General features: G+C 35.6%; 2 protein-coding genes across 3 annotated transcripts; both read right to left on the reverse strand.

Annotated features, from left to right (window-relative positions):
- Window positions 1-51: 51 nt before the first annotated feature.
- Window positions 52-7,967, reverse strand: tomm40 (translocase of outer mitochondrial membrane 40 homolog (yeast)). 2 transcript variants are annotated; one of them, XM_048152989.1, is made up of 10 exons: window positions 7,810-7,967; window positions 7,024-7,247; window positions 6,868-6,935; window positions 5,996-6,088; window positions 5,745-5,846; window positions 5,340-5,445; window positions 4,242-4,364; window positions 4,061-4,137; window positions 3,853-3,955; window positions 52-1,349 (listed from the first exon to the last, which is right to left on the reverse strand). In XM_048152989.1, exons 2-10 carry the CDS (start codon window positions 7,244-7,246, stop codon window positions 1,210-1,212), a joined length of 1,035 nt encoding a protein of 344 aa, XP_048008946.1. In that variant the 5' UTR covers window position 7,247; window positions 7,810-7,967; the 3' UTR covers window positions 52-1,209. The 2 variants fall into 2 exon arrangements, with proteins under 2 accessions (XP_048008946.1, XP_048008947.1); XM_048152990.1 differs by lacking the exon at window positions 7,810-7,967 and adding an exon at window positions 7,444-7,775.
- A 1,845-nt stretch (window positions 7,968-9,812) lies between these two features.
- Window positions 9,813-17,669, reverse strand: ddx61 (DEAD (Asp-Glu-Ala-Asp) box helicase 61). Its single transcript, XM_048152752.1, has 14 exons — window positions 17,502-17,669; window positions 15,818-16,771; window positions 15,610-15,673; window positions 15,408-15,512; window positions 15,150-15,279; window positions 14,416-14,562; window positions 13,285-13,379; window positions 13,056-13,178; window positions 12,798-12,926; window positions 12,494-12,610; window positions 11,924-11,987; window positions 11,731-11,832; window positions 11,365-11,573; window positions 9,813-11,264 (listed from the first exon to the last, which is right to left on the reverse strand). The coding sequence occupies exons 2-13, from the start codon at window positions 15,991-15,993 to the stop codon at window positions 11,374-11,376; spliced, it is 1,452 nt and encodes a 483-aa protein (XP_048008709.1). The 5' UTR covers window positions 15,994-16,771; window positions 17,502-17,669; the 3' UTR covers window positions 9,813-11,264; window positions 11,365-11,373.
- Window positions 17,670-18,207: the final 538 nt, after the last annotated feature.

Genomic DNA, 18,207 nt, shown 5'->3' on the forward strand with positions numbered 1-18,207 from the left:
ACATGAAATCAGCATGAGGCATGAAAAACTCCACTGGACATTAAAACCAGCTTAGATTTTACAGGTTTATTATAGTATCTGCTCCAACTCTTTGACTGCCCCCAAAACCTTTAATTGTGTACAACAACTAATTAAAATAATACAAACATTGGAAATTCTTCCAAGTGGAAAATTCAGAGTGATGCATTTCAAGACATAAAAAGGACAGTCTGATTGGTTACGCCCCGGTCAATATGAAACCAGCATCCGAATTTGGCCCTAAGACCCTAACGGACAAATACAGGAAAAGTGTTCTGTGACTAGTTATTTTTCCAGTTTCACAGACAAGGCTTAGATTAAGCCAGGAATAGGCAGGCCATAGTTAAATTAGGACATTTAAGTAGCTTTTATAAATGTGCCTTAGAAAAGATTACTGGTGTGCATCTCGAGACAAAGCCACTGACATATTTTAAGATATGTCAGTGCAAGTTGCTTTTAGTTAAGAGAGCTCAAACAATTATTTTAGTCTGGGACTAGGCTTAAGCCTTGTCTGCAAAACCAGGCAAAAGGGACACAGGCATTGACTTAAACAACCCAGAGCTTCCCATGCATTGAATTTTCATCATTTTGACATCACAAACAGCATGTCATGGAGTATATTATTGAAGATTAAATCATTTTAATTCTTACAAGAACATTAAGTAAAAAATGAGCACACTCAAACCGTCTGACCACATTTATATAGACCAAAACAAGTGGTTTATGTTTATAGATCAAAAAATGGACGTCTTTTGCCCTTAAGAAAACCGTCTCGTGTAAAAGCCAAAAAAATAATTTTGTCTCAACAAAGGCAAAAAAACAGAGCAAAGGCATCTCCACATTAACGGACTGTATTTGACTGAATCATATTTTGAATACAGATACGTACTTTCTTCCAAAACACCTTTAATGTTACATGCATCGGACATTCTTCCACATGATGTGCATTTAAAAACAAACCTTATGTGACTGTCTGTTTATCAGATAACTGAACATTTAGATTGATGAGAGCTCTTTTGGACTGTCCCGCGAGCTCTTTGTCCTGGTCCATCCTTGTGAAGGTTCAACGCACTAATACTGGGAGTCTCTGAGTCCGTTTCAGTGTTGGTCCATGTCCCCATGTCTCTTTGCACCAGTCCAAGCGTGGTGGAGGGTTGTATCTGTCGAGATTCTGAAATCACCATGGTTGTTCTATCCGATAGTGACACCAAAGCCACACTGAAACTTGTTCTTGCGGTGGTTAAGGAAGGCGCCTAGGGCTAATGATAGAGGAAGGGGAAGCAGCTTCTTTTCCAGCGTCGCTCCCACCACCCAATTGCTATCTAAAGAACCTGAAGAACAAGGTTGAAGAGGAGAAGTAAGCTTAGCAGTGGAAGAAAACTGGAACATGCATTTAAGTAGGGCTGCACGAGTCACTGAAACCAAAATCTAGATATAGCTTATTGAGGTTTTCATATCAAATAAGCTGTGATTTAGTCAAATATATGCAATGTTTTTCAGAATGAAGAGTGGCACTGTGTTATTACACGTGATCAGCTCATGATTCGCTGGCATTTGCAGCATCTCAGAAGAGCTCGGTTTGCAGTAAATGCTGCTCCACACAAACTGCATTGGCTCTGAGTTTGAGGCACTTTAACATGCATTTGAGAATGCAACATATGCCAACCTTCTTCCCATACTTTAAGGAGAAGTGCTTATCAACTTCCTGCGGTTTTCCGTCAGTTGTAATTCAGGTGAATTATTATTATATTTTTTTCTTAAATGTTTTATTTTAGAGTGAAATATTACAAAAGAAATATTAATTTTTCATTCCAATTTTATTTAATAATTATTATAAAAACTCTTGTTATTTTAAAGTCATAATGATGTACAATGACAAATTTTGGCCAAATTTGGTCAAATGGTGTCAACTGAGTTTTTTTAGGAACTCAAGCAATGCAGTATTGTGAGAACATGAACGATGTTCGGAACAGTTGACGGGCCAGTGCTGCATCTTCATGAAAGTTTAAGCCTTGCCAATTGAAATATTCAACTGCAAGAAGACGCGAAAGGGAGCTCAATTCATTACTTGCTGTGTGGGTAGTCTTCTGTGCGCAAACATCCAAAGCGCACACAGAAAGCGCACAAATACTGAATATTTGTCTCAGACAGCGCACAAATACTGAATTAAGCTCTCTTTCACATCTTCTTGCGCCTGAAAATGACCGTATTAACGAGACTCGTAAACATAGTCAGTTATGTCTTATGTTAACAAACGCATGTGTATCAGTATACTGGATCCGTGCATTAACTCTTAAAGTGACAGCAGCCTAATAAACTTGCTGCAGTCGCAAAATTTAAAATTTTGTCATTAATTACTCATGTCGTTCCACACCTGTAAGACCTTCATTCATCTTCAGAACAGAAATGAAGATATTTTTAATGAAATCCGAGAGTTTTTTTTTTTATCCCCCATAGACATCAATTAAACCACCACTTTCAAGGTCAGAAAAGGTACTAAAGACATCGTTAAAGTAGTCCATGTAACTGCAGTGGTTCAATCTTAACTTTATGAAGCGAAGTCATCAAAAATATCTTAATTTGTGTTCTGAAGATGAACGAAGGTCTTACGGGTGTGGAACAGCATGAGGGTTAGTAATTAATGACAGATTTCTAATTTTTGGGTGAACTAACCCTTCAATTTTAATCAAACAAACGACAGGAGGGATGGAAAAAAAAGAAAAAAAGAAAAAAGAAAAAAAAAAACACTCACCCACACAGTGTTTATATATATATATATATATATATATATATATATATATATATATATATATATATATATATATATATAGTACAGTCCAAAAGTTTGGAACCACTAAGATTTTTAATGTTTTTAAAAGAAGTTTCATCTGCTCACCAAGGCTACATTTATTTAATTAAAAATACAGTAAAAAAGAGTAATATTGTGAAATATTATTACAATTTAAAATAACTGTTTTCTATTTGAATATATTTCACAAAGTAATTTATTCCTGTGATGCAAAGCTGAATTTTCAGCATCATTACTCCAGTCTTCAGTGTCACATGATCCTTCAGAAATCATTCTAATATGCTGATCTGCTGCTCAAGAAACATTTAATGTGTACAATTGTACAAAATATTTGTGTACAATATTTTTTTTCAGGATTATTTGATGAATAGAAAGTTCAAAAGAACAGTGTTTATCTGAAATCTAATCTTTTGTAACATTATAAATGTCTTTACTGCCACTTTTGATTGATTTAATGCATCCTTGCTGAATAAAAGTATTCATTTCTTTAATTTCTTTTCAAAAAAATAAAAATAAAAATTCTTACTGACCCCAAACTTTTGAACGGTAGTGTATAATGCTACAGAAGCTTTGTATTTCAGATAAATGCTGTTCTTTTGAACTTTCTATTCATCAAGGAATCCTGAAAAAAAAAAGTACACAACTGTTTTCAACACTGAAAATAATCATAAATGTTTATTGAGCAGCAGATCAGCATATTAGAATGATTTCTGAAGGATCATGTGACACTGAAGACTGGAGTAACGATGCTGAAAATTCAGCTTTGCATCACAGGAATAAATTACTTTGTGAAATATATTTAAATAGTACACAGTTATTTTAAATTGTAATAATATTTCACAATATTACTGTTTTTTACTGTATTTTTAATTAAATAAAATGTAGCCTTGGTGAGCAGACGAAACATCTTTTAAAAACATTAAAAATCTTAGTGGTTCCAAACTTTTGGACTGTACTGTATATATAAAATCTCAATCTCAACTCAACTTTTGAATGCTAACAGTTTAAGAAAAGCCTTTCAATACCTTTAAACAGCAGATTTGCTTTGGGTACATCCAACTGATAACCAAACGACATGCTTGTGTCCTGCATTCGTGTGCTAGCCTCAAATTCCACCCCAACCTGGAGCTGTAGGAGGTTTTAAGATTCATAGGAGTGAGTTTAACAGACCAAGAATCTTATCTTGAGTAACAGATCTGTCATTTAATTGGCCGACATCTATACATGAAGTACCTGGTCATTAGCTTTGTGGTAATATGATGCATGTGCACCGGCTCCTCCAACAGTCAACGTGGCAACATAGTTACTACCTAAGGATGAAAAGATAGCATGTAAAATCAGTACATTTAATCAAATTATGATTTTTGCCAGACCTTGAATAAAATGTGATAAAGAATGATCTGGAAATGATTACCTGTGTACCTGCCCACTAACGATGTGACGGTGCCCTCCTCTCCTGGTCTCCTGTGATAGACCAGCTCACCTCCCAATACCAAAGAGGGAGACAAGGACTGGAGGTAGTGTGCCACAATGATACCTATCAGATGAAACATGAATGTGAATGTGAGCTCCTACATATGGGAGATTATCAGTAAATAATTTACATTTCTGTTTGTTCCTCACCAAAAAACAATCATATGACTTTTGAAGACTTATACTACCATTCAAAAGTTTAGGGTCAGTAAGAGGTTTTTTTTTAGAAAGAAATTAATACTTCAATAATTCAGAAAGGGTGCATTTAATTGATCAAAAGTGACAGTAAAATATTTAATGGTTTCCACAAAGATATTAAGCAGCACAACTGCCTTCAACATTGATAATAATAAGAACTGTTTCTTGAGCACCAAATCAGCATATAAGAATGATTTCTTAAGGATCATGTGATACTGAAGTGACATGAAGGCCAAGTATGGTAACCCATACTTGGAATTTATCCTCTGCATTTAAACCATCCAAGTTAGTGCATAAACATTAGGAGCAGTGAGTAGTGAACACATACAGCAGACCGTGGAGCAGTGGGAAGGCATTCGCTGTGGCGCCCAGGGAGTGACTGGGGATTAGTACCTTGCTCAAGCGCACCTCAGTCGTGGGTATTGAGGGTGGAAGAGAGTGCGGTTCATTCACTCCCCCACCTACATTTTTCTGTCGGTATTGAGAATTGAACCCGTGACCTTCGGGTTACAAGTGACTCTCTAACACTTAGGCCACAACTGAAGACTGGCGAAATGATGCTGAAAATTCAGCTTTGCCATAACAAGAATAAATTACATTTTAAAATTTTAAATTGTAATAATACTTCAGAATATTACCGTTTTTACTATATTTTTGATCAAATAAATGCAGTGTCAGTGAGCATAAGAGACTTCTTTCAAAAACATTTTTAAAAAAAATCTCACGGACCCAAATTTAACAGTAGTCTGTAATAGGAATATAGTGTTAAAAAAAACAACTTCTTGTATAGTAACTTTTGAAGCTTGACAGTCATGGTCAATAGCGAATGCAAATTGGTTACCAGAGCCAACAAGAACATCTGGGTTGCCAAGGGTAACAGCAGCTGTGAAGTCGTCGCCACGATATTCTGCATCACACTGCCAGTTTACAAACTTCTGTTGCTGCGTCTGTAACCCATCATTTAGTAAGGCAATTAATAACAGTACACTATGCAGCACTGAGCACCATTTAACAAGTTAAAAAACAAAGAAGAAGAAGAAAAAAAAATCAGAGCAGTAATTTAAAAATCATTTAGCCATCTAGGAATACAATTCTTATCACCAAATTATAGGAATGATTTCTCTCACAGCAAGTCTTAATCACATTAAAAACAATGCCATGTGTGAGGTCTACTGGACCATAATTTGTTCTATTTCCTTATAACTCTAACTGTAACCAGCAAACATGATAGCAAAGCTGTACATACCTGAATGGCCACTTTAGAGCGAACATGGTTGGTCAACTGATGGATGATCTGTGCATTTAGACTGCCTGTGTTGTCCATGTCACCAACCATGACCGGAAAAGACTGAGGGGGGCAGAATGCAAAAAAGAGGTGTAAACATCATATCCTACTCATCTTTTCATTCTGAAAAAATAAAGGTGTAGCAAGTTGACAGAAAATCAAAAGTCAAATTTCTGTCAGCCTGTCAGTTACAAAGTAATTAAAGTGCTCACCTCTGCAGGTCCTGTCTGCTTGCTGCCCACATATGTGGCTCCGAATCTGTACCCCGAGTCCCCCAAGGTGCTTAGAGTAATTGTGTGACTAACCTGAAGCAAATCAAGATGTTATACACTACAGTAAAAAGTATGAAATGATTTTTTTTAAAAAGAAGTCACTTATGCTCTCAAAGGTTGCATTTATTTGATAAAAAAAAAAAGTAAAAGTAATTTAATATAAGTAATATTATGAAATTTTTCATAAAATTTTTTATAAATATTTATTATAATACATTTTAAAACAAAATTTATCCCTGTGATGGTAAAGCTGAATTTTCAGCCATTATTCCAGTCTTCAGTGTCACATGATCCTTCAGAAATTGGTGCTCATTTATTATTAATGGATCTTATTATAATCAATGTTGAAAACATTTATTTGCTGCTTTACATTTTTGTGAAAAAAAACGATCTTTTTTTTTTCCAGGATTCTTTGATGAATGTAAAAAGTTCTATTAACAAAATTAACTTATTTAAAATAGAAATATTTTACCATTTACAGCAAAAAGGCTCATGTGACTGAATATGTTCTAAATATATTTCCTTATATATATATATATATATATATATATATATAAAAATATAAATAACAGGAAATGGTTAATTTAAATTGTTTTACTGTTTCAAAATATTACTGTTCTTACTGTATTTTTGATCAAATGCAGCCTTGGTGAGCATAAGAGACTTATTAAAAACATTAAAAATTCCTAATTATTCCAAACTTTTGGCCATTAGTGTATATATTGTTGTTGTCCTTTGATATTTCAATTCTAAGAAGAAAAAAATTAATTATTCAGGAGCTTGTGAATCCCATTTATAAAGTGGTGACCGACCTGGAAGTGATTACTCAAGCCTTTGTTGACAACCAAGCGTACCCCCTCCATCTGCACAGGGAAGACCTCTGAGAAGCAGACGAAAAGACTGTAAGTAAACAGAACATGGATTATGGAACCACAGGAGGAAAGCAAGACAATTAGCCTTAAACAAACCTTTGCATTTGCGATGACACTCTTCAAATGTGCCGGGGTTGGGGAGAGAGCCTTCTGCATCTGTCCCGGGCTGGCCTTGTGTGCCTGAGGAGGGTGGGACTGCAGATACCGGGGGCATAGTGAAACCTGGTGGTACCGTCACTAGACCTGTGCCCCCTGGGGCACTGCCACCCCCTGAGGCTGGGGGTGGGTTTGGGGAGCTGGCAGCCAACACACTGCCCATGCTGAAGGACAAGTCAACAGTATGATAACATTAAAATAACATTAAATGTCATAACGCTATCATTAACTTCAGGATTATCTACATCCACTGACAACAATCATAGGGCAAAAGGTCACGTTCCTACAATCAAAAAGACTATCAGTAAACAACATATTTTTGCTTCCAACAATTGCCAACTGTCAAAACCAAATGAAAACCTTGATCTCTCCTGGTTTAGACAACTGACGAGTAGCTCAGCTGCGACTACCTAGTTATGAACACCGATTTTGTGTGCACAGCAACGACTACAATCTCGCTCACTAGAGAAAAGTAGTGCACTAGCATGTGCAGCTTCATTCACGCTTCATTGGCTAAATAGCAGGTAAGCTAAGGTTAATGCTAGCTAACTAGCTAACGTGTGAAAAAACAAAGAGAGACTGGCACATATCTACATGAGACGCGCGAAAGAAGCTATATTCTATACTAGCTGGACAGTCGTTTCTATCAATAAATGATGGACTAATTAATAGCAAATGTATGAATACAATTTATGTAACTATTTGCAGGCCTCGTGCTATACTCACATTTAGCAATGCAGTCCAGTTATACGGCTGAGAGGCGCCGGTAGGATGACAGACTACGTAACGGACGTCTTGGCCAGCCCATTCCGGCTGTATTAATAGATCATTGGATAAAAGACGCCACAACTGTCTGATGATTGGCTACTGAATATGGCGTCCTTGTGAGGTATCGGGGAAGGAAATACGACGGTTCGTGGCGTGTATTACACTTCAAGGGTATGAGCTGTACGTTTGCGTTTGTATTTTATTCATGCATGTTTTTCGTTGTAAAGATTGGCAATAAAAGACGACAGGATGTTATTTACAAAAAAGCAAGGGTATGAGTGGTGTCATAGGATTCTCTTTATTATCTTTAAAGAATTGGTTAACTTTTCAAATTAAAATTTCCTGATAATTTACTCACCCCCCATGTCATCCAAGATGTTCATGTCTTTCTTCCTTCAGTCAAAAAGAAATTAAGGTTTTTGATGAAAACATTCCAGGATTATTCTCCTTATAGTGGACCTCAATGTCCTCCAAATGGTTGAAGGTCAAAATTACAGTTTCAGTGCAGCTTCAAAGAGCTCTACACGATCCCAGACGAGGAATAAGGGTCTTATCTAGAGAAACCATCGCTCATTTTCTAAAAAAAATAAATAAAATAAAATAAAATTTTATACATTTTAACCATAAATGCTCATCTTAAACTAGCTCTCTTCTTCTTCTTTATTAGAATTCCGGCAGTGTAGACACTGCTAAGTGTATTACTGCCCTCCTCAGGTCAAAGTTTGAACTAAATTGTCATATACAATATGCTAGTGTAAGTATATAGCAATTAGTTCAAACTTTGACTTGTGGAGGGCAGTAATACACTTACTGATAGAGTTCTAGAGAAGAAGAGAGCTAGTTCAAGATGAGCATTTATGGTTAAAACGTGTATATATAATTTAAAAAAATTTTTTTAGAAAATGAGCAATGGTTTCTCTAGATAAGACCCTTATTCCTCATCCTGGATCGTGTAGAGCTTTATATATATATATATATATATATATATATATATATATATATATATATAGGCCTATTCATCATAAATTAATTTGTATTTTTGTTTTATTCTCAAATGTGTTCTAGTGAATTCAACTGATGCACTCTTTACTTTTAAACATTAAGAATGTTCGTCTTTCATACATTTAATATCTTTTACATTAAAATATTTTAATTATGAACGTTCATTTCTCTACAATGAAAAACAAACATTCTGCATGAAAACCAAAGCTTTGCCTATAATTTTGCCTTTGAAGCCAACAAGATTTCTAGCTCTAGATTTTTCCCCCCATCACAGCACAAAATCAGTTTTACAAAGTTTGAGATTATAACATGGCCTCAGGCGGAGCAAATATCGATCTTTCACAAAAGTGGCTTTTCTTTATCCTCTTTATTCTTTAAGAGGCTGAAGTGCTTAAGAGATTGATGTCTGGAGAGTCCCACAGTACTGTTTGTGCTGTAATTGGCAATTTTTTTACTTTTTTAAAACTTGCTTGTTCAGTTTGCTAGCCTTGGTATTGTGTGGGCTGAGCCATGTGTTTTTATCCATTCTGTAGTGGGTCATAACATTTTATAACCTTCATCTCAAACTTCACTCAAGACAAATTAAAGAGTTTATGTAGTGTAAGATCACAAAAAAAAAAAAACTTATTATAGAAAATGCTCACGTGGAAAAACTGGCTTGTTTACATATAGTTTATCCTGTTTAAAACAATTCATGTAGAGATTGTGGATTAACAATATGTGAGAGAGCTGTAACTTTATCTGGTGGTGGTAAGATTCAAGTCACAAAATAGAAAATACACAACCTGCAAACATTTTGAAAATAAATTATAGGAAACAAAAGTTAAAGCACTCAACTGCCTTGCCTATAATATGAAAAGGCAATCAACATGTATATGTATTCTGTGCCAATGCCAATTAGGTCACTGAAATGATAAAATTAGTTTCCTAGACTTCATGGTACTTAAAGAATACAAACATTTGGAGAATATGCTGGACTTTATTTTTGCTTAAAAGAGAAGGGACAGAATAGGCTGGCATTGACATTTGGAGCAAAAAGCTTTGGCCATTCTCCCATAAATCCTCGCAGTAAAACATACAGCTTCTACTTAATACAACACATGGCAGAGAGCACAATTCAACACATACAATGGGACAAAAGTTTACACTTCGAGAGCTACCAACTTTATTACAGCTGCCATTTCATCTCAGCATTTGTGCTGATATGTTGTAAAAGACGTTACTTGGATTCTTTGTGCATTAGACACCACCGGGGAAAGACTGAATTTAATCAATCACATTACATTGTTTTAATGAAATAAAACCTGACTGTATGATTCAACTGGAAAAAAGTATAATGAACAACCTAAACTGTCTGCCAGTTTTAAAAAAAAAATGCAGGCTGAACTATTGAAATTAAAGTCCTGCCTCACCAAACATCTGAGCTGGGATACCTGGTTGTCAGACACAAGCAAATCTATTGCTCACCCAGCCAATGCTGAGGTAGGTACTGTTCACTACCAATGAACTGGTGGGTCAAATAGAGAACAAGTGATTTATAGGTTTGAGGTATTAGAGCAGTCTAAATCTAGCTGGTAATTTCTTTCTCTAACAATCCTGACCAAAGCAGAGGTTTTTTTCTTTTTCTTTTTTTGCACTGCACACCTAAAGTGCTCCCTCCTACCCAGAGGAAGAATATAGATTAAGGCACTTAGAGAGACAGAAATGGCCAAAGTCAGAATGAATTTAAAAAAAAACATGGGAAGTTTTCAAAAACTCTTGGGAAAGATGACACGGTGGGGAGTCAAAAGTTAACCAAAGAAAAAGTCTGTTTGCATTAGAAAGCACGAGCCTCTCTCAAGATATTTACACACACAAGGCTGTAAACAACTAACAAAAGACCATTATGAATGTGTTAAACCTCCCTGGTTTTCCCTGATCAACTGTAAAGCTCTGAGTAAAACTCATTATATAATGCGCAAAAACTTTTCACATTAGGAGATGGATAGACAGCACTAAACGTACTCCTAGTAAAGCTTAGGCATTTGTTTTGGCACCAACTCCTGCCAGTATTTTCTATTTTTATTGTTCTGGTAACTAAAAGAGGGGGCTAAATCCTTTTGAACAGCAGTTATGGATGGTGAATGGTCTTTGCCAATGCTCTTGGGTCCAAAGAACAGTGGCTTATTGTGCTCCAAATGGAAAAGGGGTAAGCTGCCTCAGTGAGTCCTTAGAGAACAAGCCTAATGACTTTATACTGGCCCCTAAACTTGTGGCAGCCAATCACATTTTACCATGGCAGTTCCAGACCGCTGAAGCATTTGGTGAGAAGATGAACTACAACAAACAAAACAAAAAACAAACAAAGTCATCTTTGCTTCTGTCTTCAGTAGAAATTGTGCAGAATGCCAAGCATTGGTCCCTTTATTCTCCTGAAAGAAAGGGAGATATTGGTACAACTGAATTTAGTCACATCTGTATAAATGAGTTGAAGTGCTTCAGATCAGGTCATTTAAGACATGGCCTTCTTACCAGTAAGGGTTAATTAAGATCGCCTGCTTTGTGAGCAGCCTCCTCCTCCTCAGGGTTCATGGAGTGAAACTCCGCCACATACAGGCTCTTATCAATGCTGCTGGGTATGGGCTTTATGTCAGTCATCAGCTGGTCCTCAATGCCCTTTAGGTTGAAACGATCTTCTGAGGTGATCAGGTTAATGGCCAGACCCAGGTGACCGTACCTACCTGAGAACAGAGAGAGAAAACACTGAAATACACTACATGTAGACCCAATCACAAAACAAGGAATAAAAAAAAAAAAAAAAAAAAAACTGAACAAAAACGCAAATGATGAATTGAAACCCTACAATAGTAATCAGTTAAATTTTGCATTGATGCTTACCTGATCGACCAATACGGTGCAAGTATGTCTCTGCATTTTTGGGGAAGTCAAAGTTGATGACTACATTGACAGCCTGGATGTCAATTCCTCTTGTGAAAAGATCTGTGACAGGTAAAACACCAAAAAGGTTTCAGAAACATTTAGGAAAATCCCTTGAAAACAGGAAGAGTGGCACGAATGTGGCTATCCATACCTGTGCAGACCAGGTTCCTACACAGTCCGTTTCTGAAGTCATGGAACACACGATTTCTGTATTCCTGTGATAATATAAAAATAATGTAGGAGAACACAAATCACAACATTATAAGAGCATACACTACGGTTCAAAACTGTGGAGTCAGTAAGATTGTTTTTGAAATTTCCTTAGGCTCAGCAAGACTGCTTTTATTTGATCAAAAATAAATTTTTGAAATATTATAATTTAAAATAACATTTCCATTTGAATTTATTTTAAAATGTCATTTTAAAATATTACTTTGTCATTACTCCAGTCTTCAGTGTCACATGACCCCTTCTATTTTGCTGATTTGCTGCTCAAGAACCATTTCTTATTAATATCAATGTTGTTACTATTTTTGTGGAAACCACAATACATTTGTTTTCAGGAACAGAAAGTTCAAAAGAACAACATTTATTTGAAATAGTAAATCTTTTGTAACAAATGTCTTTACTGTCACTATTTAACGCATCCTTGCTGAATAAAATATTACATTTCTTTAAAAACAACAACTTTTGAATTGTGTAGCTGCATTCTGAAACTGACCTGCATCATCTTGGCATGAATGTAAAAGCAAGAATAGCCAAGCTGTGTGATCTTCTTGGCAAGGAGTTCCACTCTTTGAGTGGAGTTACAGAAGATGATAGACTGGTTGATTTGGAGCTAAGAAAGAAAGATATCAAATAAATGAGAATTAAATTACTTTTTGCCTAGGTGAGGACAAATCATTCGAAAAGGCTTTAAGACAGTACAGTTAGTCAAATGTAGTATGCCAAAGAAGCTTTGGAGTAATACAAATGCAAAATACCAGTCGAATCTAGAGCAGATCTTGGAGGGAATGTCCACTTACCCTTGAGAACAGTGTGTTGAGACAGTGCACTTTCTGTCTTTCTGTCACATAGGCATAGTACTGAGTGATGCCTTTCAGTGTCAGCTCATCCATCAGATTGATTTCATATGGCTTCTGAAGGTGTTTGGACTACACAACGGGACATTAGCATGGTTAAAGCAAATGAATATGAAAAATCTGAATATAGTAAAATGTTGTACACATTATATCCAAGACATTTGGCTTCAAAAAGTCTAGGCTGATTATAAAATCTCTCACCATAAATTTCTGCACACTGATGGGGAAAGTGGCAGAATAGAGAAGAATCTGACGGTTTTTGGGCAGGAAGCTGATGATGTCCTCAATAAGCACCACAAAGTCTTGAGAAAGCAACTTATCAGCCTGTGAAGAACAAATCAGATGTCATGAACTTCCATCATATTAGTATTCATTTAGAGAGGATGCTTAGATGCTTAGAAATAGGCTCTTTTTGCATTATTTTTCTAACCTCATCCATGACAACCATCTGAGCTTTGTCAACCTTGGCCACACCTTTCTTTATCAAGTCAAGGATCCTTCCTGGGGTAGCTATTATAACATGTACTAGAGAGAAAAAAAATAAGGTTAACAAAAGGATGTCATTTATAATTTCATCTGGCCTTTTTTTTTTTTTTTTGGGAGGGGGGTGTTTGTTGCTGTTTGTTGTGGTTATAAAACTAATAAAAATATTTTTTTTACCACATGTGTTTGAGAAAATGAGTATGTTTAATGTTATGCTTTGTCAATGTTAAAACTCTTTTTAATATGCCAATACAAATACTACAGGCTTTCTCATGGTCTTCACTTTTTTTTTTTTTTTTTTTTAAAGTAAGCAAAACAAAATGACAAATGTTTATTTTCACCAGCCATCACGTATCTGTGATCTTGCAGCGGGAATCTGTTAAGTGAAGACAGGGAGTTTAAAGCCTACAGGCTTCCGTACATCGTCCGCCTGCAGAATCTTATGGGATTTCTAACAGTTCTATTTTCTCAAGTCTACATTTCATGCATCCTCGATATGAAGAACACATCCAGGTTCTTCCATGCGTCCTCTGTACTTGCATTCTTGAGTACTGGAATTGAACTTTGACAATTGATGACGTAGTACAAGAGCACAAGGATGCAAGATCACTTAAGAACACATTTAGAAATGGCCAAGGTCTTTGGGAATGCCAGAAACCTACAAGCAAATGTGTGTGGAGGAAGGTTGGGCATTGGACAACCCTGCATTATAATGAAGTGCATATAATTATGGGACTACTTATCTAACATCATTGTTCCTTGAGGAACAAGGAAGCACAATTTAAGAATTGCTCAAATGACTGTGGTCTGGCAAGACTTCAGAAAACAGTCAGTAGGTGTGACATCCCGGCAAATCAAGCCATTTCGAGTGGAATGCCGCCTTTGGGCAAATTTACTGCTCAAACATTTCTCACTGAAGAATTTACACAACGATTGCCTGCAAGGCTGCCATTTGTTACAAGTGTGTGACTGTAAAGTTTTTTTTACTTCAATTTTATAACCCTTTCCTTAAATCTCAAATCACTACAAATGGTTTAAAACTTGGGGAAACTCAAGGATGGTAAAGAAATCCAATTACCAGTCTCATCAAGACGCATGATGTCATCCCTCAGGTTGGTGCCACCTGTTGTAGCCATAACCTTGACACCACCAAGGTGCTTGCTCATGTTGATACTTATCTGGCTCACCTGCAGAGCCAACTCACGAGTTGGTACCATCACTAAGGCTAAAACAAAGTCAGAATAAATAGTTAAATAAGTAAATGTACATACACAACCATTCAAAGGTTTGAGGTCAGCAAGATTTTCTTTTTAAAGAAATTAATACTTCTTAATATTGTGCAAGGATGGATTAAATTGATCAAAATTGACAGTTATAGACTTTTACATAGTTACAAAATTTCTGTTTCAAATGAACGCTGTTCTTTTGAACTCTGTTCATCAAACAATCCTGAAAAACAAACAAAAAAGCATCACAGTTTCCATAAAAATATTAGGAAGCAAAAGTGTTTGTCAACAATGATAGGAAATGATTCCTGAGCAGCAAATCAGTATATTAGAATGATTTCTGAATGATCATGTGACACTGAAGACTGGAGATATAATGCTGAAAATTCAGCTTTGCAATCACAGGAATAAATTACATTTTAAAATACATTAAAATATTTGACCTTGCAATAATATTTCACAATATTACTGTATTTTTGATCAAATAAATACAGGCTTTGAGACGTCATACCAACCCCAAACCTTTGAATGATAATTTATGTAATTTATAGAATGTTATATATAATTTATTCAATGCATGTCAAACCTTGAACATGGTCCTTCTTCAGATCAATCCTTTCCAAAAGGGGGATGAGGTAGGCTCCACTTTTACCTGTGCCATTTTTAGCTCTGGCGAGAATGTCCCTCCCTGACAAGACAATGGGAATACTCTCCTCCTACAGAGACAATGTGGGATATAAATCTCAGGACAGGCTGATTTGACAACCATTCTAAAAGGCATAAGCCAAGCAAATAGAAAACAAAAAGGCCAGTTTATTTCATAACTGTACACTAGTTAGACTACCTGGATAGGGGAAGGCTTCTCCCAGCCCATCTCGAATATACCCATCAGCAGTTCCCTCTTAAGGCAGTAATCTTCAAACTCGTTCCCCTTAGTTGCGGTCACATCCTGTCAAAAAAAAAATAGGCGTACAAAATCAAAAACTGGGACATCAACAACCCATTCCAATATAACCATCTAATAAGAAACAATTTTCACAACTTACTGTTGTTCGCACTCTCATGTCTTTCGGTGGAAGTTGCAGGCACTTCTTCCAGTCATCTCCAAACCTAAAAGAAATTGTTTGTGAAATGAATTTGACTTTATACATTATTCAATTTTATTCATAACAGCTCAACTAGCATGAGTAATGAGAAAACAATGTCAAAAGGTACCAGACTCAATTCAAATAATTATACATAGATAAAGATTACCTGATACCGCCACTGCTTTGTGGTATACTGCTTCCTTTCTGGGGCATCATAGGTGTTTTTCCTGACTGTGTTGAGGAAGTAAGCGATCCCGACTGGAGCGTCATAGGCTTGGACTGTCCATTCTGTTTGGTCATTGGCATGACTGAAGCAGGGATCTCTGTTCTCGCTGTAGCCATTGTCAGATGTTTTCCTCAACAGTTTCAATCAAATTAATCTTTTTGTGTTTTTCTTTCTTTTTTTTTTTGCTACTTTTGAGCTATTCTTTAAACTGTTTTACTGTTACGCTCAACGCGCTTTTGTGTAAACAGTTTCCGGTACGTACAGACCTCTTAAAAAGAAGAGTGCCTGGCGTATAACAATTGTTTATAATAAGCTCTCCCAAAATAGGAGAAAATTATATTTATATGAATAAATATATCACAAGCCTAGAGTCAACGTACAAAATAACTAGCAAACAAGTACTTGTAAAATTCAAGTCTTGCACAAGGATTTCAAAAATGCAAGTGAGCAAAAATGTATTAATGCCTTCCAAAAGTCACTTTTACGTTATCCCTGAAAAGTGACAAAGTATTCACTTTTATTTTATTTTTTAAACCGCTGGATTGCAGAAATCCTGAAGTACCCTCTGTATTCCTTTTGGTATCCAAAAAGTATAAAGTATTTACATTCAAAAGCACAAGGCTCAGCTAAAGGTTCTTAATGTGCTCTTAAAATTCTAGTATTCTCTTTGTCATGAGGAATTTCAAACTTTGCTCAGTGTCACTTGCTCCTATTTAACCTGCTGAAAAACTCCAACGACACCGAGGGATTTCAAACTGAAAGTCAATGCAGGATTATGAGTCCAAAATTAAGTTAAGTCCATAAATGTTTCTACTCTTGGCTTTACGATGTCTGTTTCTCCACACTTTACTGTCACAGTTCCTGAACACTTCAGTGGAGGAAATTCTGGAACACCTGCCAAACATGAAAGTTATAAAACAAAATGATTTTCATGGGCTATTTCTGGCATCAAGCAATGTAATAGTTTCACAGTTTATCGTTAAATACATATGCAAAGATGTGTTCAAATCATATTAAAAAGAACAGAACATATATAGTATAGTTCTGCGTTAATAATACCCCGACTTTCAACACACAAACTAGCTAATTAGCAAGACACCCACGTTTAGCTAACAATTTCAAACACTTGTTAAAAGTGTGGAAACACTTGGAACTCGTATGACAATTCGGATTAATAACACATTTGTTTCAATTCGAATCTGGTTTAAGGTCCTTCACTAATTCGCTAAAGGTTTAACGATAAGCTCTGAAGCTAAAAGTGTGCGCGAGCGTCAAGAGTTGTTAGCGGAGCTAGCCGACAAACACCACAAAGGTGGTTTATCGACAAAGTTTTTTCGTGTCAGATTCAACGAGAGTTCGCGAATATAGTTCCGAATATTATACAAGAACAACTCAGCGCAAAACGTTTTTCTGGGGACAGAGTGAACTTTGTTTCCTGAGTTGAGAGATCGGTTAACTATATTTAAACCTATTATTAAACAGCATGCTAGCTCAACCTGCCAGCGGTACATTGTTAAGATGGGTTAGCTTAGCTAAATGCTAATAAGAGAGCAAGAGAGATACGCTGTGCTCGTTGGGAAAGATAAATGTCTAATTTAACTAAATTCATGTTTGACTATGTTACCTCCTAATTTTGAAGGATTTGAATCTTCGTGGATTTGATTAATTCTTCGAACGTTTCTTGAGAAATTCTTTGTTGCTGTGGCTTTTGTCTCTTCCGTCTAGAGATTTAACATGGCCGTGCGCTGAATTGATCTCGGAGGACGTAAACGCACCGAAAAGTTCACATCGACCAATCAGGTGACAGAGTTTGAATTTGGTGGGCGGTACAGTTATCAAATCCAACCCTGTACTTCTATGGTAAAAATGTTATCATGTTTGAAAAATTATAATAACCTATTAAATAATTGATATAAATAATTTTCAAAATAAATATTGACATGATATATATTTATCTCATTAGTTTTAAACATTATAGTGTTTTTTATGTTAATATTGAAATCCTATGTCACAAAAGGTGAATAAATAAATACATTTGTATATAAAAAGAATTTGAAAAGTGGTAAAAATGTTGTCATGTTTGAAAAATTATAATAACCTATTAAAATAATTATTGATATAAATAATTTTCAAAATAAATATTGACATGATATATATTTATATCATTAGTTTTAAACATTATAGTGTTTTTTATGTTAATATTGAAATCCTGTCACAAAAGGTGAATAAATAAATACATCTATATATAAAAATAATTTGAAAAGTGGTAATGTTGTCATGTTTGAAAAATTATAATAACCTATTAAAATGATTATTGATATAAATAATTT

This window comes from Megalobrama amblycephala, linkage group LG13 (genome assembly GCF_018812025.1).
Source record: "Megalobrama amblycephala isolate DHTTF-2021 linkage group LG13, ASM1881202v1, whole genome shotgun sequence".
Taxonomy (NCBI): Eukaryota; Metazoa; Chordata; class Actinopteri; order Cypriniformes; family Xenocyprididae; genus Megalobrama; species Megalobrama amblycephala.

Bases quoted from the DNA above. Each gene is read 5' to 3' on its own strand.
- tomm40 (XM_048152989.1), bottom strand. From the start codon at position 7,246: ATGGGCAGTGTGTTGGCTGCCAGCTCCCCAAACCCACCCCCAGCCTCA. The intron at 5,847-5,995 runs GTGAGCACTTTA...TGCCCCCCTCAG, and splicing joins AGCAGACAGGACCTGCAGAG to TCTTTTCCGGTCATGGTTGG. The intron at 4,138-4,241 runs GTAATCATTTCC...TTTCATCCTTAG, and splicing joins GTTAGTGGGCAGGTACACAG to GTAGTAACTATGTTGCCACG.
- ddx61 (XM_048152752.1), bottom strand. From the start codon at position 15,993: ATGGCTACAGCGAGAACAGAGATCCCTGCTTCAGTCATGCCAATGACC. The intron at 12,927-13,055 runs GTGAGAGATTTT...CCCGTTGTGTAG, and splicing joins TCAGTGTGCAGAAATTTATG to TCCAAACACCTTCAGAAGCC. The intron at 12,611-12,797 runs GTAAGTGGACAT...TTTCTTTCTTAG, and splicing joins TCAACACACTGTTCTCAAGG to CTCCAAATCAACCAGTCTAT.